The 23,218-nt window shown below is 40.7% G+C and overlaps 1 protein-coding gene across 1 annotated transcript; it reads left to right on the forward strand.

The window, feature by feature from the left end:
• Positions 1–488: 488 nt before the first annotated feature.
• LOC308086981 (5-hydroxytryptamine receptor 3A-like) lies at positions 489–16,776 on the forward strand (the record flags this gene model as incomplete). Its single annotated transcript, XM_080430621.1, has 8 exons — positions 489–546; positions 1,180–1,247; positions 1,737–1,843; positions 2,820–2,980; positions 3,999–4,159; positions 6,942–7,152; positions 9,404–9,613; positions 16,349–16,776. 8 exons carry the CDS (start codon positions 489–491, stop codon positions 16,684–16,686), a joined length of 1,314 nt encoding a protein of 437 aa, XP_080286747.1. The 3' UTR covers positions 16,687–16,776.
• Between the last annotated feature and the right edge of the window lie 6,442 nt (positions 16,777–23,218).

A 23,218-nucleotide genomic window follows, 5' to 3' on the forward strand; every position in this document is an offset into this window, starting at 1 on the left:
ACTACAGTCCCTGTCACTCATCAACAACCACAAAACTAACATTGGGTCTCATATGTTTGTCCACACCCAGACAGTCACCAGGGAAGTGTCTGTTGACACTCAGGTACAGTGTTAGGCCTGAAGTCGTTCCAAAAATCTGTTACAATACAAACTAATATTTACATACTGTATACGGTACATTCATCCCATGGAACTATGCATGTAAATATTAGTTTGTGGGAAATGCCCAGAAGTCAAAAGTGTCAGGCCAAATAATTTAATGAATATAAAAAACAGTTTTCACTGGGCGTGATGAGGTGAGGTGAGTGAAACATTTTATTTGTTTGTTCTACAGTCAGTATTTAGTGTCTGGTACAAAGGGAATTGATGAGTAATTCTTTTTAGGGAACACATCTTGCCACACTGACACAAAACAAGACGGAACGGACAGAACTTTTTTTTGTTGCTTTTTTGTTGTTGTACACCCCCCCAAAAAAGAGACTTGAGCGATGAAGGATCTAAAGAAACCTGCTGAGTTCATTTTCTTCTGTGTCGTGTTGCTTCACGGTAAGAAACTGGCTTCTCAGTTTACACTCCACATGTTGGACCTAGCTATACTTTCGGTCAGACACCTCAGATGCCATACAGTATACTTTTGAAATGTATGCAAATAAATGACAATAGGATAAGTTATTTATCAATGATATAGGATAAGCAGTGAAGTGAGTAGTGCTACAAAGTAGCTAGGATAGCAGACATCAAACCTAGTATATGTGGTATAAGCTCAGGGTATCAACCAGTCGGCAACGATTTGAAGGTGATGAGGGCGATGCCACCCCCCTTGTTTGCAAAATGACCTAAATGTATTGCCCTTGTTAACCTTCCATCACCTGATGGAGACTAGTGGGCAATTCAGATACGACTTCAGTTGCACCAAAAACATATTATCGTAGCAGGCAATGCATTTATTTGGATTATTATGCTTTTGCAGATACAGGCGTCATGAATGACATGGCCTATTACTGATCTGAGGTACTAAGAAATAGCCTATACACTGTATATGAAACTGACTGTATGTATGTTTGTATTTGTCCTTGAGGATGAGCAATGCAACTGACTCAGCATAGGCATAGACTATTAATGTGAATTGATGTTGGAAACATTAAATTCACTTGGCATTGGTTTCCCCCATAAATCCAGGTTGGGCAGCCGCATTGAATTGTAGCAGTCCAACTCCTGAGTCCTTGTTTAAGGCCCTGGAGGAGAAGGTATTAAGTAGTAGTAAGAAACTCATACGTCCTGTAAAAAACTTCACAACACCAACAGAAGTAAGCGTTCATTTTACCATGGTGGGAATTCTACGAGTGGTGAGTAGCCTACCTGGCTATTTCTTTAACATTTTCATGTCTGTCTGTACAGGATGTCATATAAACGTATGTTAACTCAGCCTGTGCAGCTCCCAATTATTTTATTGGATTTAGTTTGAGTCAGTAATTTTCCCCCCTGTTTTCTGAACATTCTCTCTAGAATGAAAAAGCCCAGTCACTTACAACGTTCCTATGGCAAATCTTTGTAAGTATTCACGTATCAACAGCAAAACACGATTCAATACATTATATTTCCATTTTCCTTAATTAAACATTAAAGCATTGGAGTTGAAATTGAAAAGATAGTAGAGCATCTTTAAGGAATGACATCCATCTTTGAAAAGAATTTGTCCCCTAAAACATTTTTTTCTGGTTTCTGATTCTATCTAGGAGTGGGACATTGAGGGTTTGAGCTGGGATGAGAGAGAATGTGGGGCGCGGAGGGTCTCTGTCCCTCGTGAGAAGCTGTGGGTTCCAGACATCCGCATTGCCGAGTTGTAAGTTCTCCTATTTTATGACAAAAAGAATCAACAACAAAAAGCACTGCCTTCTTCCAGTTCAAGTCCACGCAACCCCTCTCCTTATTGGATGAAATGCTATGATGATGTGATGTTTTTTGCCAGTCTTCAGATGAGTGTCATAGGTTTAATACTGTAGCTTTGATAAGAGGTGCTGAAAATGGCATTAATTATGATGAATTATGGCTATGGTTTTAGGGATTCAGTGGAGGAAATGTGACTGGTTGATTGATTGATTTTCTGTCGGTTTGACAAAATTATAATTTTATAATAATTTAGTCCTTTTTGGTGTTGTTAGGGTATTTGTCACTGTGCACCTAACTATCAGGAGCAAAGGGTGCTATTAATACAGTGCCTGGGGAGCAGTTAGCGGTTAAATGTCTTGCTAAGGGTCAGTAAGACACATAGACTGGGCAGACCGTCTGGGCAAACCGGTGACCTTCGCATTCCCAGGTAGGGTTGGGATCCGGAACCGGAAACAACATTGAAGAACCGGAATCGGTTCCATCACATTTGGAACCGTTTCCGGAGCCGGTTTATCACACTGTCATAGCTGGTATGTGGACTTCATTTCTGCTATATAATTACTATACCAGTGGTTCTCAAACTTTTTTATTTGAAGGACCACCATCTGAAAGTTGTTTGGTTCCATTTGTACACTCTCAGAGTTACAGACCTGTAAGGGTCCATTTGGAACCCCCTATAGGAATCATTAAAGGGAATCGTTAAGGAACCGGAATCGTTAAAATCCTCAAGGATCCCAACCCTATTCCCAGGTGGCCTCTCCCACTCAGCTTCTGCTGCCCCCTCTGTCGTGGAGTTTTTGATTCTTTATCACAGTGTTTGCATTTATATCTATTTTATTGTTGAACTTTTGCGTACATTAAACTAAACCTAAACCGGCCTTATACCATTCGATTCCATTCCGTTCTTGCCTGCTTTTGTCCTGGTGCAGCATGGATGAAGACAACTCTATCAACACTCCATTTGTGTACCTGGACAACAAAGGACATGTGTATGATGATAGACCAGTTACAGCGGTCACTTCCTGTCACATGGAAATCTTCAGGTTCCCCTTCGACACTCAGAACTGCCCCATGACCTTTGGATCAGCAGGTGACAGAGACAAGACAGATTTTCAAATATATATTCTCTGTTAATATATATATATATATATATATATATATATATATATATTTTATATATATATATATATATATATATATATATATATATATATATATATATGTGCTACAGTATGATTGGAAAACCAGTCAGATTGAAAAAGGTGCACTCGTTTTCACCGACGGAGGCGTGCCGTCTGAAGGCGACTTGAGCCACGAGAGGCACCGCCGAGCGAGCTTAGGCGAGCGAGTTGCCGTGCCAAACGTTGCAAAGTCACCTTCAGCCGACTCAGCGCTGTCCGAGTTATGTCCCGATAGGGACAGAATCGTAAATCATCATAGTCTCGGTACCTCCGAGACGTCAACACAACCTTGCAGGCGGTCACGCGGTCCCGGGTGGTGAACTCGAAGAAAACAAGCACTCCTTATTCAATCTGGTTCAAACTGGTTTTCCAATCATACTGTAACATATATAAATAAAAATATAAATATGGGTGTAACGCCTAGGATTTGAACCTGGGTCTCCATCTTATCCACTTCCCCCTTGGCCAGGGGAGGTATTAGGCTTTAGTTCATCAGGCAGCGTCTCTGAGCCACTACTGCTACACTCACCCCCCTTTTGACCTCCCCCAGCGGGAAACCCGATCCGGTATATATGTATATTGTCACTGGGCAACCCATGCCCTATAGACACTAAGGACAGCCATTTAGGATAATTGTTTTGTGAATCATTTGATGCCTTGAAATGCATTTCAGGTTTGTTCAGAAAATATGTAATTGTGTAGTCTCTCATGGGCCATGCTTAGCCTTGTTTGAGTTGATGATGATGCCAATTACTAATTGTGGGTGGGTCTCACCTGGTATATAATGGAGGCTGGAAATCTTAAGTGAAGAACTATGCCATCTAAATTGAACACACAACACAACACAACTGCCTTTTACAGAACACATACAGTACAACAACACTAACACCACTACCTTTTGATCTACACTTAAAACTGTGGTTGCAGCTTCTGACGTAAAGCTGGTTATGGGCAGCACAGCCCAGGAGATTTATGCCGATTCCAGAGATGTGATTCGGACGAGGGGAGAATGGGACCTCAGAGACATTATAGCACAACCATCCACACTGGTCGTCACTGAGGGGAGCTTCTCAGAGCTGGAATTCCATGTAAGAACACTTCAATTTGGTCTGGGAATTTCTGACTTATAATAAGATATTACTTATCTTAATTATTTTTGATTAATAATAATAATAATAATAATAATAACATGTTTTTTTTTTTTTTTTTAGAATTCAGAATTCAGAAATGTAAATAGCACGTGGTACAGTCAGACATTAAGTCTAAAATGATAACAGAAAAAAGTCCTGAGTTTCCATTGTGGTCCTATGTATTCAATTCCTCAACACAGCATAAAATATTTACACAATAATACATGTCATCAACAGGCCAATTTAGAAATAGACCAGTGATACACACCATTTAATGGATGGTGTCAGGGCATTCCACATTTTGTTGGTAGAGTAGTAGAAAGAGAATTTTCCCATATTTGTTCTAAACATGGGTGGAGTAACATAACTCCTCAGCAATCATTTCTGTCTTCTGTCGTCGACGTTGGTTCTAAGCCAGCAAATGATAAATTAACTAATATAGCTGCAAGCAGCAATAATACGGGGCCAGTGAATGCAGAAAGAAGAAAGAAAGAAGCAATGATAAGTAATATGCACAATAAGCCATAGAAACATAGAAGACTGAACTTTAGAGAAAGAAGACCATGCAATTAACAAATGAGCATTTTAAACCCTCACTAACTCTAACCTCAGTAAAACTATGCCTACCCCTAACCTCAAGAAATACTATGCCTACGAATGCCAAATCATGATCACCTCAACACATCGTCGGGGACAGGGATCAAACCAGTGACCGGACTCATAGGCTGCCTTTCTTCTCATTGAGCTAGAGATATGATAGCCCTGGTAGTGTCTGTTGATATATATAAGTCTTTCCGTCCCTGATGGACCAAGCCTCTGTTTGGCTAACTACTCTAGATCACTGGTTCCCTACCCATCTACCGATAGAGAAATTGTACGTCTCCTCGGAACAGAAACTGGTGAAAGTAGACGATCTACAAGCTCACAAAACGTTGCTATCTGAAAGGTTGTGAGATTGTAGATCGGCTATTTTCTCAATGAAGTATGTCATACAATGAAAAAACATACTCTCAAATAAGCATTTCATGTTATCTTTAACAATTGCACATATTCATTGATACAGTCATGTTGTTTGCATTGCACTTTAAATGAAGTCTGCATGAAGTGAGCCTTGAACCGGCGACCTTGCGGTTGTCAGGCAGATGCTGTAGAGAGAAGCCATTGGACCGACAGACCTGAACTGGTGAAAAAGGAGCTCATACAGATGATACAGTTTCACGCAAATAGCTGAAAAATCCTGGGTTTAAGTGTTTTTCAAACTGCTCAAAAGTGTGGACAATCTAAGGGCGGAGCTTACTGGTCAAAGTGATAGGTGTGTACCTCATGAGTCAAGGCACAAGTGTAAGCAAGTTTCACGACTTTCGGCCAAACGAGGCATGACTTATGCCTGTTTAAGGTTTGCATTTTTAAAAAAATGCTATAGCGCCCCCCTTTGGCTAATTGGAGTAAGATTGGTTTCAGTGATATTTGGAATGACCCTCTACATTACTGCAAAGTTTCAAACAAATGTGAGTCTGCATGTGTGTGTTAGGCACAGATGAATAATTGTCATAAAACTGCAATAATTCAAATCTATCTCCTCCTAGGATTTTTGAGTAATCTGCACGAAACTTTTTACACATGAACTTTGGACCTCTGCCGACAAAACGTTAGTGGCGGATTTTCCATAAGTGAAAGAATTAAGCTTTTAAGAGCCAATGACTGTTTTTCATATAATTCAAAATGGTGGGAGATCTAAAGGTCAGAGGTCAAAAGTCAGAGTGTGAAAGTTGTTCAACATGAGGAGACGCAAATGTGTATCCAAGTTGTGTATCCAACTCATGCCCTGTAGGTCAAACAGGGCATGAGTTGTACCTGTTCAAAGTTGGCATTTTCAATTGAGTGTGAGAATTATTTCTTGATTGTTTTTCATGACCATCTACCATATGGCCGAGTTTCGTAAAAAGCATATGCACGGTTAAGCCAGAACTGCCAAAAACGGCAGAAGAAGAAGAAACAGAATAATGCCAATAACAAAACGGAGCCTTGCTCTGCAGAGCCTGGCCCCGTAATAATGCCAATAACAAAACGGAGCCTTGCTCTGCAGAGCCTGGCCCCGTAATAATAGTCTATGCCTTATAATTATATCTTGGCAGAGGATTTTCATAATTTGCTTGATGTGCTTCCTGAGCTAGGTGAAGGCAATTTACATTCTATTGACCTTGATCCCTTAACCCATTAAAACCTGAGGCCGATTCTACAAAAAGTTTTCTGAAAAACTTATGTTGCTATTGTCGAGTCGCTATGTGTACCACGATATATTAGTAATATATATAAAGACGGAGAGCCAACACGATGCTGCGGTAGGTCTGGTGTACTTTATTTAAGTGTCCCCAGGTGCCCCAGCGCTCCCTTTCAAAGGTTCCTACTACAGTATATAAGCCAATACTACAGCTATATCAGTGGTTCACAAACATTTTCATGTCAGGGACCCCCGAAATTATATGTATTTGGCCGCGGACCCCATCCCCAAATATTTTGTTCTAGGGAGCTTGGATATCTACTATTTTTGAATAGCCAAAGTATAAAATTACACAGATGTTTTGCCAGTTTTAATGAGTTCATGTATTAGCAAACTATTTTTGCAGGCAAACGTATACAAATGTCATCTTTCTCAGACTAGTAACCACCAAAGAGTCAATAATTTTTCTGCATCATTTTTACTGACCCTCAGGTGATACCTGCTGTTTCTCTCACTTAGATGGTTTTAAGAAGAAATCCTATTCTCTACGTGGTGAACCTCCTGGTTCCCAGCTGTTTCCTCATCACAGTGGACCTCTTCAGCTTCCTGCTTCCTCCTGAGAACGTCGACCGTTCCTCCTTCAAGATGACCCTCATCCTGGGCTACACCGTCTTCCTGCTCATCATGAACGACCTGCTGCCGGCCACCGGAACACCAACACCTCTCATCAGTGAGTGACTCATGTAATTACAGGTTATAACTTATAACCTGTAATTATAACTTATAAGGTGTTGCATCATTTGGCAACTTTAGATTAGCGTGTATTCACAACGAGGCTGGAAGAGCAAGTTTGTTCTACCATCATAGTGTCCAGAGCATAGACGTAAAAGAATATGGACAGCGTCACGCCATTGGTTTCTACAGACCGTAAATGAAGCCTATTTTGCAGCGATTTCAAATCCGCCATCTTTCTATATCCGGTTGATATCCGGTCCAAAATGCGGCCGGAAATTAATGCTATTGGCTGAAACCGCAGCGAGGGCGGGTCTTCATTCGGTAGAATCAGTAGAACCAGTAGGAACCCTAGAAACATACCCTACTTTATCATTAATTTGAAAATAAATGGGACCATAATTTACCAAAACGCATATCATGGTGATTGAAAGAAGACTTTATTTCAAATCTTTTTTATTGTGAAGCACAGGGTTATATTATACATTTCTACTAGCGTCTGGAAGCATAGCCTTATGACAATGTTTATTAAGGTAATAAAATCCAGTGTAAAGTTTGTCCAAAAACCCATCCACTTGAACAGAGCCTAATTGCTTCAGCGAGATTACAGGCCAGTCATATGAACTGCCACACTTCCTATATAGCCTCAATTTACAAGCCGGATGCTAGCCCCTTGGTCCAGAGGCACAATCCACCTGCTGATTTCAAACCGGTAATATATAACAGGTTAAAGTGATTAAAGGGATATTTCACTTTCAAACATGTTTGGGGTCATTTTGACATTTACTCATGCTTTTGTGGGTACCCCAGACCGTTTTGAAGTTGCTTGATTCAGTATTTAGATATTTGATATTCATTTTATCAGACACGCCGCCTACAAACCCCTTGTAACTACAAACCCTTGTAACTAAAAACTACAAAACTTAATCATGATAGATTCATCTAACACCCATCCTTGGTTTTGGTGACTGATATTGTCCTTCTAATGTGTGAGGGGGCGTGTTTGAAAGATCTAAAACTAGTTACCAAGTGCACAATTTGTATGATTTTCTACATATTCCCTGCCAGCTTATAGCCATTTTAAGCTCCCGGCAGCCATCGCGAACGCCATCTTGAAAATGTTCAAGATGGTTAGATGCTTCTGGATCAAGCTAATAATATAATATATACAGTATATTCATATGTATTAATTGCTCACTATCACTATAGACATATATATTATATAAAGCTTACATAACTTTATTTGTCTACAGCATATTTAAATTTCTTCTGTTTACTGTACCTTGTATTGTATTCCTGAAACTACTGCATTTGTTTGCATTTTTCTCTATAGGTTAAAGGCTAAATAAATGCAATTCAATGTTCTGTTTTTACAACTGATTTACAAACAATTATTTGGGGTTTCGACCATACCTATACCTATCTAATATTGGAGTTATTGCAAACAGACAAACCTTATGCCCGTACACCATGCCAAAAATCTAAACCTTGTCACCAAGTGCACCATTTTTATGAATTCCCTCCCAGCTATTCATTTTTTATAATTGTTGGGAAAAAGAAATTAAATATTATTACAATAAAAAAAGTAATTAAAAAAACATGGCCCCCTCACGCATTAGGAGGGCAGTATGAGTCACCAAAACTAAGGACGGGTGTTGAATGATGAATCTATCATGGTTAAAATGGAGTTTGAAGTTACAAGGGTTTGTATATAGGGGCGTGTCTGATAAAATGTATATAAAATATCGAAATACTGAATCAAGCAACTTTAAAACTATCTGGGGTGCTCACAAAAGCCTGAGTAGACCTCAATGACCTCAAACATGTTTGAAAGTAAAATATCCCTTTAAACTGATTTTAATGCTACATGTATATCAACACATTTTGCTGGGGACACAATGTCCATAAAAGGCTTTCAAAGACAAGAAAGGCATTTTATGCATCAAAAGCATAAAATAAATAAAACAAAGGAAAAATGTAAAAGTAAATAATGATAATCATCATCATTATTGTTTTAAATCATTATTATAAGACAGTACACTTTTCTTATTATCATCTTCCAAACAGCCACTAGGGAGAGAAATTAGTGTTGAAGTTGAGAAGTGTCCCATTTCAAACACTAGCCCCCTATATGGCTCTTCCAGGGCACTACAAAAGTGACGGTAGAGTCGAGGGGGATCACTGGAACTTTCATCTTCAGCTTTATCTTCCAACCCTCAGTTTTTCCCTTCTCTGTCCCCCCTGTATAGATGTGTTCTTCTCCATCACCATGGCTATGATGGTGGTCAGCCTGCTGGAGACCCTTTTCATCACCAACATCAAGTGCAGCTCCCGCCAACACTCCCCCGTGCCTCGCTGGCTCAGGACCGTGGTGCTGAAGTACCTTGCCTACGTCGTCTGTCTCCCTCCTAAACCGCCCGGCAACAGAGTCACGGTTATGATCAACCCAGATGCTCAAGGTCAGTGGTGTACAGTAAGTACTTTACTGTAATTGTACTGTACTTAAGTACAATTGTAGGTATTTTTTATTTGAATACTTTTACTTCTACTCCACTACATCTTAGAAGCAGATATTGTACTTTTACTCCACTAGAATTATTGGACTTTAGTTACTAGTTACTTTGTAGATTCAGATTATTATTACAAAACATACCCTAACCACTTCAGCCCTATTTAAGCTATTTGAAAATAGCCGATCTACAAGCTCACAACGCGTCGCATTGAGACACGTTGTGAGGTTGTAGCTATTTTCAAAGATTTGTATACATTATGAAAACTTGTGAAAGGGATATACTTTTACTTTTGGTACTTAAAGTATATTTTGATGCCAATACTTTTGTCCTCAAGTCCATTTTGAATACCGGACTTTTACTTGTAATAGAGTATTTCCACATTGTGGTATCGATACTTTTACTTACAGTAAGTAAAAAATGTGAGTACTTCTTCCATCACTGCTCAAGGTAATAATGGAGCAAACAATGACATCAGTACTCACAAGAGACTGCTACTGCTGATCAGGGACAGATTAAGACTCATGGTGGCCCCTGGGCCAATTATCTTTTAGGTTCCCTAAAAGATAATGTGTCGGTCAAGAAAACACCTGCAGACATGTTATCGCACAGGATTTGGATAGTACAGTCTATAACTTAGGTCCTATAATATATTATATTTATTTGCATTAAAAATGTTTTAATAAAATCTTAAAAATACTATACAGCTAGTATAGAGGGATATTAGTGCTGTAGGCTGAGGGGCCCACATATTTGAGCGATAACATTTATTAAATGTATTAGTATCATTAATATTTACATTTACAGTAGGTAAATTGTCAATGGGCCTTGTGGCCCAGGGCCCCTGGTAGTCACTGGTCCGCGGGCCGACAGATACAGATATTCATGATTTCCCGCTTCTTGGAAACCGTTGGTCTGTCCGAATAGCTGTTTGGCTCTGCACACCACGGGGTCATATGAGACACACTGCAAGTTTGGGACAGAAGGTTCGTACACTGTCTGAGTTATGCCAGGGACAAATTTTGTGTGACAGACATACAGAGATTCTATAAATTATAATATAGATGTCACTTCAAGGTTGTATGAACATTTTGATTCAGACAGTTCTGCTGATCCTCCTGCTCCTATGTTGTTCATTTGTCTTCCTCCTCTCGTTATTTTGCATCTTTCTGCGTTTACTCCTTCCTTCTGAAATTGCCCAGCACCAACCATTATTGTGCAGCAGCTATAAGTTTCCGGACGGCTGAGGGCCGGTGACTATGTTTTCACCCCTGTCCGTCCGTCTGTCCGTCCGACCGTCTGTCAGTCCGTTTGTGAACAGCTAATCTCCGGCACCGTTGGACCGATCGTCGTGAAACTTTGCAGCCAACTCCCCATATAGTCCATTTGTGCCAACTACGTTTTCCACCATTTTGCATGTTTTTTAAAACACTTTTTGCTACAACTCCTACAACCTTTGTCCAAAACTCACACAAATCAGCACACATTATCTCTGAAGTCATGTGATCAAGATATATCAGTCAGGTTCCTCATATACCATCCCAATTGTCCATATCAGCCTTCTAAAATAGCAGCCCCTGGGTAGACAACCCGGTCTGGCGTAGACCTGCGCTCTGAGGAGTGCACTTTTTCTAGTTAGTGTGGTTGCCCGAATAGGGCTACCACACTAACTAGACTATAGTACTCTAGACTATAGTACGCTATTTCTCCCAGTATTTTTTCCCAATTTCGTGCCATATGTCAAATTCACCGGCTTCATCGGGATTCCAAGGCTTGTACTTTGCTAAGAGATATGTTGTATAGTTTAATTGATATTGATTTATTAGTGCATTAAATGTCCCCATCCACTTTAATGGGAAAATGAAAAAACTCCCATTCAAGTATTTTTATCTCAGAAACCGTAAGGGCTACAGTTACAAGACTTGGAGGGGAGGTTCATAGTCCAGTGCAAAATATAGCCATATAGGCCACGCCCATTTGCGTCTGGATAGATTTTCTGCCATTTTGAATTTTATTCAAAACACAGTTTTAGCTCCTCTTCCTACAGATTTTGTCCAAATCTCACAAAATTCGGTACATATGATCTCTGGACCCATGCAACAGCCCACTTTAACTTTTGGCCTATAACTCTTGAACCGTAGGTTGTACAATAAAAAAAATCACACCCAGTGTGAAGTGAGCGGTGCTATTTATGAGTTATTAATTTCATCATGCATCTCGGTAGCCAATCACAGCACGTCCTGCGAAGTGACGTGCTTGCATTTTTTACATTATTATTAATTTCATCATGCGTCTCGCTAGCCAATCACAGCGCGCCTGCGAAGTTTGAAGTTAATTTCATCATGTGTCTCGCTAGCCAATCACAGCACGTCCTGCAGAGCTTAGCCTATGGGCGTGTTTTCCACAGCATGGCGTCACAGCGAAAGACAAATTTTCGTGACGGAAAGAAAAACTTTCACCACGGATGGGTCCTAAACCCACTTATACGAGTGGTTACACCGCTCAAAAATGCTAACTTTGCATTTCTAGTCACATACTGTATAAAAGGTCTTATTAATGCATGTCAATAACAGCCCCAAAAGTCATACTGAAGGAATAGCCTAAACATTCAAAAAAACATTCACACAAGATCTAAAGTGGGTGTTTATCACCTTAGTTTACCTTGGAAAATATTCCATGCAATAGGCCTTTCAACTCTGTGGGGTGAAAACCAAAGTGAATGATGACAGATAAATCAGTGTAATGTAAAGTTTTTTTTAAACGTGTTTTTACCAAACTCATTTAGGTTCTATGAAATTAGCACGGAGGTATGACCACTAGATGTACTGTGTCTGAGCATGAATTCATGTTGTTGAAGGTTGTGTATGCTCTCACGCAATGCCAATACAATCAAAACAAATACCTGAGACGATATGGTAAGATTTACAGCTTTATCTTCCCTGAAACCAACAACCAGTCCTGTCTCTGCAGTCAGGCTCATGACCTGCCTTGAGGACATCAAGTGTTGCATGGCACACACCTTTGTACAGCTGCAACGATGCAACAATGAAGGCAAGCTGGAAGTTGTCCTGTTTGCCTCCCTCACGGTCACTCCATCACAGGGAATACTAACGGTCAGACCAATTGCCTGTTTTTTTTTTTGCCTGTTTTGAGACCAATTTACAGAAAACCCCAGATTTGCTGTGAAAGCCTGAGTGCTCAAGCTGGGGTATTTTTGGGGATAGAAGAGAGGTAGGGGAGACCAAAAACACACAAAAAAGAAGAAAAAGTAAAAATTCATGGTGTAGTCCCTTTAAAGTAAATTGTGATGCGCGCGCACACACTGGGAACGCACATGCGTCCCCTTCGGTTCTAAAATGCCCTCTGTGTCCCTGTGGCAACCTGTCCACACTCGTTAAACCCAATGTGATACACCTTGGTGAGATGTTTGATTCTGCCTTTAAGTTTAACAAGCGGGTAAAAGCAGTAGAAAAAAATCAGTGTTTTTTTTCTAGCTTTGATTTGATAGCCATTTTTCTCTAACATAGACTTTGAGAAAGTCATCGAGTCCATTTTTTTGGACTGGGGGGCTCTCTATATTGGGGCCTATTTAGTTTTAATTTAATTAAGGGTCGGCTCTGGAACAGTGGGTATCAGTCGGCCCATTTTTCTAGAGCCCCCCCCCCCCCTGATTCTTGGGCCCCTGGGTCTGGGGCCCACTAGGCCCGTTCGGGATCCACCACTGCCAAGAGCCAGAGCCTCTGTATGATGTCACAGTTATTAACGTTGCATTTCTTGTCACATATAAAGAGCTTAGTAATGCATGTCAATAACAGCCCCAAAAGTCATACTGAAGGAATAGCCTAAACATTCACACAAGATGTGACAAGAAAGAAACATCATCAAACCTTTGATACCTGAGTGTTTATCCCCTTAGAAAGAAGCGATCATCATACCGTTGAAATGAGTGTTTATCCCTTTAGTTTACCTTCACAGAGGACAACAATAATCAACTCTGTGGGGAGAAATGATGACAGATAAATGAGTGTAATTTATCACTTGTTTATATATATTTTTTACCAAAGGTGACTCATTGAGGTGTTATGAAATTAGCCTGGAGGTATGAGTGCCTGTTTGTTTAGATGTACTGTGCCTGAGCATGATTTTTTTTTTTTTTTAGATTTACAGCTTTATCTCATCTATTCATCTATTTCCGTTGTGTTTGCTCTCTCTCTCTCTCTCTCTCTCTCTCTCTCTCTCTCTCTCTCTCTCTCTCTCTCTCTCTCTCGCACTGATGGAGGTCTGAGAGAGAGAGAGACCTCCATCAGTGCGAAGCCCTATTGAAATTGCAAAGATTATTCTTTGCAAGAAATGACACAGCCATAACTCCAGTACCCAGCATCAAAAACCTACAAAACTTCCTAGGCACACTTAGACGGCCAATAGGGACAGGCTGTAATTGCTTAAAGGGATATTTCACTTTCAAAAAAACTTTTGTTCATTTTATCTTCTACTCAGGCTTTTGTGAGCCCCCCCCCGACCGTTTTTAAGTTGCTTGATTTAGTATTTAGATATTTGATAATCATTTTATCAGACACGCCCCCTTCCTATACAAACCCATTATAACTTCAAACTCAATTTTTAACCCGTTAGATTCATCAAAAACACCCGTCCTTGATTCTGCTGACTCACCCTGCCCTCCTAATACGTGAGGGGGCCGTGTTTTTTCGCGAACTTTTTTCATAATTTTTTTTTTTTTTTTATGTATTTAATTTTTTTCATTTTCCAAAAAAAATATTTAAAATAAATGAAAAAAGTTATCAAAAAAACACGGCCCCCTCGCGTATTAGGAGGGCAGGGTGAGTCACCAGAACCAAGGACGGATGTTTTTGACGAATCTAACATGTTAAAAATGGAGTTTGAAGTTATAATGGGTTTGTATAGGAAGGGGGCGTGTCTGATAAAATGAATATCAAATATCTAAATACTGAATCAAGCAACTTAAAAACGGTCTGGGGGGCTCACAAAAGCCTGAGTAGACGATAGAATGACCAAAAGTTTTTTTGAAAGTGAAATATCCCTTTAAGCTATGTAGCCTAACTTTGTATCGTGGACAGAGCTGTGGGGGCCCGTTCATCGCTGCTTGCAGCTTTAATTAGTGTGGAGGGCAACCAGAATATAGTACTCTTCCGACTTTATTAGTGTGGTTCAAATTTCTTTTTAGATAAACTTTATTTTGGCGCGGTACTCCTCCCACAGTTTTTTTCCCCACACTCGTGCCATATGTCAAATTGACCGGTCTCACCGGGAATCGCGTGCTATAATTTTGCTAAGAGATTGGTTGCATGGTTTAATTGATAATGATTTATTAGTTCATTATATTTTCATTTTACACTTTAATGGGAAAATGAAAAAACTCCTATTCAAGTATTTTTTTCTCAGAAACCGTAAGGGCTAGAGTTACAAGACTTGGAGGGGAGGTTCATAATTTAGTGCAAAATTATTACAAAAATAATTACACCAGTCGGCCTCATGGTGGCACTATAACAGCCCACTTTACCTTTTGGCCTATAACTCTTGAACCGTAGGTCGTGGAATAAAAATATTTAAAACAAATTCCCTGGATTCCTTGGGTCATGACGCAACTCCCCATATAGGCCACATCCATTTGCGTCTGGATAGATTCTCCGCCATTTTGAATTTTCTTCAAAACACACTTTTAGCTCCTCCTCCCACAAATCGGTACACATGATCTCTGAACCCATGCGATAAACATATCCAAGCGGCAATTTGATAGTCCTTACCGTTCGTCCGTAATTGGCTTCCAAAGTTAGTGGGAGGGGCCTGTTTTACAAAAAATGCCATAAATCATGAACGAAACGTCCGGTCAATCCCAAATTTGAATCACATGTCAAGGGTGGTTTACTCAACGAATTCCCAAAAGTATTTCCACTTTGATCTATAGGGGCTCCACAAATGCGCAAAATGTAACCGTTTCATGCTCAATCCTCTCAAAATGAAATGCAAGAGATCTCAGGAGTGACGTGACATTATAATTGTTCCGTTACATTTATGGGAGGGGCCTATTTCTTTAGTGGAAGGTGCTTATATCCTAAAATCAAAACGGCACGTATCACGAACGCAGGATCCGATCGGCACCATCGAATCGCACGTCGCGCAGCCTCCGACTGTATTCTTCCCGGCGTATTCCTCACGTCCCGGCGGCTGTGACCCGCGACTGGCGTCGGCGCAACCACACTTTGCAATTTCCCAGAATTGCAAATATTCTAGTTCCACTTAGTTTTTGGCACCGGCACTTAAAGGGATAGTTCACTCAAAAAATTGCTTTTTTTCTATCGATTAGTCACCCCATGGAGACTTGAATTCATGGATATTTTTTTTGTTTTTGTCGTATTCCTAAGCCAATAATTTGATGTCCAATTTGATGGGCAGCGGTTCCGGTAGGAGACACAAAGGAGACTCTTTGTGTCTCCTACCGGAACCGCTGCCGTTCATCAAATTATTGGCTAAGGAATGCGACAAAAACTAAAAAATATCCTTGAATATCCAATTCTCCATGGGTTGACTAATCCATAGAAAAAAAGTCAATTTGGGGGTGAACTATCCCTTTAACTAATGGCTAGTGCTGGGAAACCAGCATCACCTTACTGTCCCCCTAACATTCACTTTCCCTTTTCTACTCAGTGACAGTGAATAGCAAGGATATCCAGCATGGTCCCGTCACCAACGGAGAACCTCGGATCTACATCACAGCAGCGTCTCAGAAGACCTTCAACACTCCAGGGTCTCCAGTGAAAACCCCCCCAGCAGACCCACTGACTCCTACCCTGGAGGAGCTGAAGAGGCTGTCCAGGGACCTCCATGCCATCCGCATGCAGATGGACAGACACCTCCAGGACGGTCAGAACAAAGAGGAGTGGCACAAAATAGGGCTGGTCATGGACCGGCTGCTGTTTGGATTCTATATTGTGTTCATGTTTGCCAGCTTAATCACCATAGGATGCTTCTGGATCGAGCAGTGAATAATATATACAGTATAATATGTATTAATTGCTCACTATATCACTATATACATATATATTATATAAAACTGTATATACATAACTTGTTTATTTGTCTACACAGCATATTTTAATTTCTTCTGTTTACTGTACCTTGTTTTGTGTCTTCCTGAAACTACTGCATTTGTTTGCATTAATCTCTCTAGGTTAATTAAAGGCTAAATACATGCAATTCAATGTTCTGTTTTTACAACTGATTTGTATGTGATTGATTGTCAATCTTGTCAAGAACAAATCCATATGGATTAGTGTATAGGTCCTACACTAATGAAGGTCTGACCATGCAGGTCCACGCCAAAGCATTGGACTGTTTTGACTGCAAAAGTAGTGTGCAATATGTTCAACTCCTCTCTGACACACCTGCAAAAGAAGGGCCTGGATTTGCAACTTTTTTTGTGTGCAGTGCAATACACATGGTTTGCAGTGGTGTGACGGTGTGTGCAAAAATATTGGAGGTATGATGTTAATACGGTTATTGAGATTATGCTTCTCCTTGAAAAAAGTGTTATAGATACTAATCTGGGGTAGCGATCTAATGATCCATTCACACTGTAAACCCTGGTGAATTATTATATCCACTCTGGAATCTCCTAGAAAGGAAAAAGTTCACAAACAAGTGAATACCGTAAGTGTTTCTATAGCTCCTTTATACTACCGCGTGCCGCTGCGAGGGAGAGTTTAGATATGCAGGTTAGTTTAAGATTCCCCGAAATTCAACCTGCAAGAATTTAAACACAAGCCTGTTAAAGGTTACCACATCCCTCATAACTAATATTATTATCAGAACAGTCAGTATTCTACTGAGGATCTTTGTGCAAATTAATGTAAAGTGTCAAAGATCATTACACTGTAATTAAGTGTTGTTCCGCTCTCCTCAAATAGAAGTGAAGGCCTGCCCTCTGGTGGCAGTGGAGGACAAGACTGAAGAGAAAGCTCCAGAGGAGAGGGGGCCAGAGGTGGAGGATAAGGCCCTGGAGGAGATGAGGAGGCTGGGTAAAGACCTCCAGGCCATCCGCCTCCAGGTGGACCAGCAGCTGACAGAGAACCAGAGAAGTGGTTTCTTAACTATACAAATGTTTGCAGAATATTCGCCTATTATGACTTATGGCTCAGAATAGGAATGCTGGGGTTCATGTGGTTACTCCATCGTACAACGGTGTCACACCACAACGTGTTGTGAGCTTGTAGATCTGTAACTTTTCACAATTTCTCAAAAAATATCAAAACATGCCCAAAATAGGGAAGATATCCTTTACAACCGGCTTCATGCAAAAACAACAAGCTACATTCTGGTGAGTTTACTGTTGTAATATGTTGGAGGTGTGACCTGCACTCCAGTATCTGTGCTGAACTGTACTGATTAATCAGCCGATGTACTATGAATCACCCCGTTCAATGGAAAGGAATCCAAATGTCCCCATTCTATGGGGGGAAATTGTACAATCTCTACAACAGTGGCGTACCCACTGTAGAGGCAGGGCAGGCGGTCGCCTGCCCAACTAAGATCTCGCCTCCCCTAAAAAAAACAAATAACACGCAAATGTCATTGCGTGCTTATTGTCCTCAAAGTCACGCATCCAACAAGCTGAACTGAGCAGATTGGACTTAATGTTCCAGAGATAATGGCCAAAACATATTGAAAACGTCCACTTTCCGGTTTTCGATCGCCGATTTTCGATTGAGTTTACATTTCTTTTTGGGGGGAGGGGGGCGAAAAATCTCGCCTGCCCTAAATGTAACTCCTGGGAACGCCACTGCTCTACAACCCCGCTCACCCAGGTTACACGAATGACTCCCAAAACCCCATTTGATGATAAGGCTTCTCCATGGCCTGTTCTCTCGGCCACCCACCTGGGGACGGGGGTTACACTAATTATTTCCAAAATCCCATTTAATGTATTGGATTCTCCATTGGGGCATATGCTGCCACGTGACCTGTCTGCGGACACCTGTCGAGACCGTAACTCGAGCGGCGCTGAGTCCGTTGCAGCGGACTTCGCAACGTGTGGATTAATTCTAGTATAGCTCCATAAGCATGTAGATAATGCTTGGGAGTCATGCTCTCTACTTTATTGTTTATTTTGGATCCCCATTATTCCTCACCGCAGTTAAGGCTACTCTTCCAAACATAACTTCTTCACTAATCACTGCTTCCTTTAATTTCCTTTTGAAGCTTGATTTATTGCCTATCCTTATTATATGTGGCGGTAGCCCATTCCAATCTATTACTGCTCTGTGCATTACTGTTCTCTGTGCATTAGTTCTTGGTAAAGGCAGAGTAAAGTGAACACCCATATCCATTTCTAGTATTAGCGGGTTGTATCAAGTGTTGCATTGGTCATTGCACGCGGTGACACGCCTCCTCACCAGTCTTTTGAGCAGGAGCACCGAGCACGCACATGCATGGATTAAGAACAACCCTTGAGTTCACACCTCAACTAAGTTTACAAAGGCTGCCGACTGCCGGATGTCGCACCAGTGCGCGTGACATCTTTAAAATAGCGTCCCACCAGAGATAGATTCACCAATGCAACACTGTAACAACCAGGCACAGATTATCCATAGAACTTAGTGGTGCTTAAAGGGATAGTTTACCCCCAACTCCTGGTTCTGTGTGGAAAAAGTAAAACAAATAAATAAGAGAAAATAAATAAATACAAATTTTAAATTAAAAAAAAATATTTCTTTTTTTTTTGGGTTGGAACTGAAAAACGGGAGGGATTGTACCCTGACATGACGTCACGTCAGGGTGCAAATCAGTTTGGCCTGTTTTGAGACCAATTTACAGAAAACCCCAGATTTGCTGTGAAAGCCTGAGTGTTCAAACTGGGGTATTTTTGGGGATAGAAGAGAGGTAGGGGAGACCAAAAACACACAAAAAATAAGAAAAAGTTAAAATTCATGGTGTAGTCCCTTTAAGTTTTAGGTGAGTACGTTTAGGCTTTAGTATCTCATGTGCTGTGTTTGAATAAAGTAGCCTACAGTTGTTAATGTCATATCTTGCTGTCTCTGTCTGTCTGTCTGTCTGTCTTAGTGCCACCATAATGTACACTGAAAAAAAAATCAGAATGAGATATTCTTATTAGGAATACATTTGTACTGTGCATATCAGTGGCGCGGGAAGGGGGGGGCTATGGGGGCTGCAGCCCCCCTGGTGATGGGAAGAAAAACATTTTTTTTTGTTTTTATAATATATATATATTTTGGTCTTATAAGAATGAAAACAAACGCCAGCCATGGATCATAGCGGTCTGTTACGGTCATGGATGAACTTCAACCTGGTGTTTGCACTGTCTTTCTGCCTTTTTGTGTGGGGAAAAACAAAAGATCGCGTCGCGCGGGCGCGAGGAGTCCCCCCCCATGCACAGCCCCCCTAGGTATTTAGGACTTCCCGCGCGCCTGGTGCATATAGCTGAATAGGATGGGGTAGGTCTACACTACTGTATTTTAACAACAGTCATAATGGTGGTACTTGGAGTATTTTCTGAGGTGGTACTCAGTATAAAAAGGTTGAGAACCACCTGCTGTATTAGATTTCAAGAGGTGGGGCCATAGGGTGGGTCTACTTGCATGATTGTCACATCACAGTTTGGAAACCAATCCTGGTTGTGATGATGTGTGTTTGGTGGGAATCTTTTAAGTTTAATAGCCATAAAATGATCTGACTTGAGGTTATAATTGGCTTTGCACAGAAACATCCGGTAAAAATACGTTTTACTTTTTGAAGTACATTTCAGAGCCTGTACTTTTTTACTTGTACGGACGACTTTCTGTACGGGCTAGGGGGGGGCGCGACTTGAGTGATGGACCGAATTTACCCAAATCCTCTTGTCATCACAAACGTCATAACAAATTGACACAGGGAAGCACAAACGAATGGGGAACACAATTGACAGGTGCTTGTGATTGGTGCGGGGTAATGAATCACTCCATCTGCCAATTGTGTGTCCCAAACATTTGTGCGTCCTAAAGGAAGTTTACATATATCAGTCCTGCACTCATTCCAGCCCCCCTCGCCCCGTACAGAAAGTCGTCCGTGTGCAGCTCGTGGAAAAGTGGAGATATTTGACTAAACACACGTTTTCTGGCAGAACTTTCAAATGGATATGAAGGACAAAATATGACTCCAAGTCTTAGGAATTAATTATTGGGTGAGTACAGACGGAGTTTAGAGCACTTTTATGGCCGCGCAGATCGGCACTACACAGTGCGTCGACGAGGGTGATCTATGACTGTGTATTTGAAATACATGAAATGTATGTAAGATCACAGACATTCTAGGGCTAGCATTTACCCAGCCTAAGGAGCAGACAGTGGCTGTCATTAATACGGCAGGGAGCAGTTCTACTTGGACTAATTATTTATTTGTATTATTTATTTCCAACAGGTCCTTAATGTTCAGCAATACAAAGTTGTAAAACGTCTGCAGTCTGAATATTACTGAAGATCTTTGTGTGTAAATCAATGTGTTGCCCTGCTTTGCTCAAAATAGAAGGGAAAGCCTACCCTCTAGTGGCCAATGGAGGACAGGGCTGGTGAGAGGTAGAGGTAGAGGAAAAGGCTGTGGAGGAGCTGAGGAGGCTGGGTAAAGACCTCCAGCTGTACCAGTATATTACAGGGAACCAGAGCTCTGAGGAGTAGGCCAAGTCCATTGACCACCTGCTCTACATCCGCTTGTGATGACTCTCAGCTGCTGCCATGTGGGCTTTGCTGTGTGATTCACCTGTCTCTCTGTTTACTCTGCAGGTGGGTCATTAGCATAGCTTGTACTGGTAGCTTACAGTCGTAACGGCAATCTAACCTCTCATTCTGTTCCTCCTTAGAGGCTTATGTTATGTTTATTTTATTGAGTTCCAGAGTTTTGCCCCCTTTATTGAGAAGGTAGACTGTCCAAATGAGTTCTTTGCACATGGGAACAATACAACCACCATTGGTGGAAGCTTGTGTAGTTGCTCTACTTCAAACTCCTTTCCACAGCACTGTACATATCAGACAACAGTGCAATCGATAACAATAATGACATTATTATTCACTGTTCAGCAAGGCCTATTTTTTTAGGTGGCTTATCAGACTTTTCCCAAAGAGAGCCGCCCTTCCACACCTCAGTGTGCTGTAACTGTGCCAGCAGGTCAATTATGTAAAAGAAAATGGTGATAGTTGTGTGAGTGAGAGTGTGTGATGTCTTGTTCTATTGAGGTTGCAATGTGTGCAATGGCTTTATTGTTTAGCTCTGCAAAGTTGTGTTTGGGGAGGTCAAATCCTTGTAGCAGTGTTGGTTTAATATGCGTGTGAATTTGGCCTGTCAGTGATGCATAAGATGTTAAAGAAGCAGGCAGTAGAACAGTAAAGTAGGTTGGGCTGAATAATGCTCTGGTCAAACAGTAATAATAATAACTAGAAAGTACTGTTTCTGTGTTGACAGTATTGAGTATTGATAGTTTTATAAGTGTTAAATGTGTTAGTATTAGTACTGTTAAAGGTTTTAAAGGTTTAATGTTCTAACGGTTTTAAATGTTCTAAAGGTTTAAGGTTTTAAAGGTTTTAAGTTTTAAAGGATTTAAAGGTTCTAGAGGTTTTAAAGGTCTAAGGTTCTAAAGGTTTGAAAAGTTTTAAAGGTTTTAAAGGTTTTGAAGGTGTTAAAGATTTTAAACGTGTTAACGTATTAGTAGTGTTAAACGTTTTTATAGTGTTGACAGTGTTGAATAGTGTAAATGTAGTTTTTTAGGTGAAAGCAGTGGTTGCTAGGGTCCAAGAGGCGGTTGCTAGGGTCGAATAGGTGGTTGCTAGGTAAATGGTAAATAAATGGTAAATGGTGCATTTATATAGCACTTTTATCAAATGCGCTTTACATAGATTGTGCATTACATTGTAGGGTCTAATAGGCGGTTGCTATGGTAAAACTGTGGTTGCTATGGTCTGATAGCCGGTTGCTAGGGTAAAACAGGTGGTCTCTCTATGTCTCTCTCTCTATGTCTCTCTCTATGTCTCTCTCTCTCTCTCTCTCTCTCTCTCTCTCTCTCTCTCTCTCTCTCTCTCTCTCTCTCTCTCTCTCTCTCTCTCTCTCTCTCTCTTCTCCATTAAGACTAATGTTTCCCAAACCCATTTGTGGGTTGCGGATCCATTTTTGTGGGTCGCGAGTGAATATCCCTTTATTTTTTGTTTCCTAAAATTCGTCATTAATTATTATTATTTCAAAAAAAATCTAAAGATTTCCATAAAGATTTCAGGAGTTAAAAACAATATATTAAAAAAAAAATGATAATCAAATAATCAGAGAAATTTCCTGAATTAACATTGTCACCTGCCATGTGCTCACTAAAATGTGCGTCAGTGGCATGCAAACTACAGTCCCTGTCTCTCATCAATAACCACAAAACTAACATTGGGTCTCATGTTTGTCCAAACCCAGACAGTCACCAGGGAAGTGTCTGTGTTGACACTGAGGTAGGCCTACAGTAGCCGTCAGGCCTGAAGTCGTTCCAAAAAGCTGTTG

This window comes from Gymnoscopelus braueri (assembly GCF_963280865.1).
Source record: "Gymnoscopelus braueri genome assembly, chromosome: 6".
NCBI lineage: Eukaryota > Metazoa > Chordata > Actinopteri > Myctophiformes > Myctophidae > Gymnoscopelus > Gymnoscopelus braueri.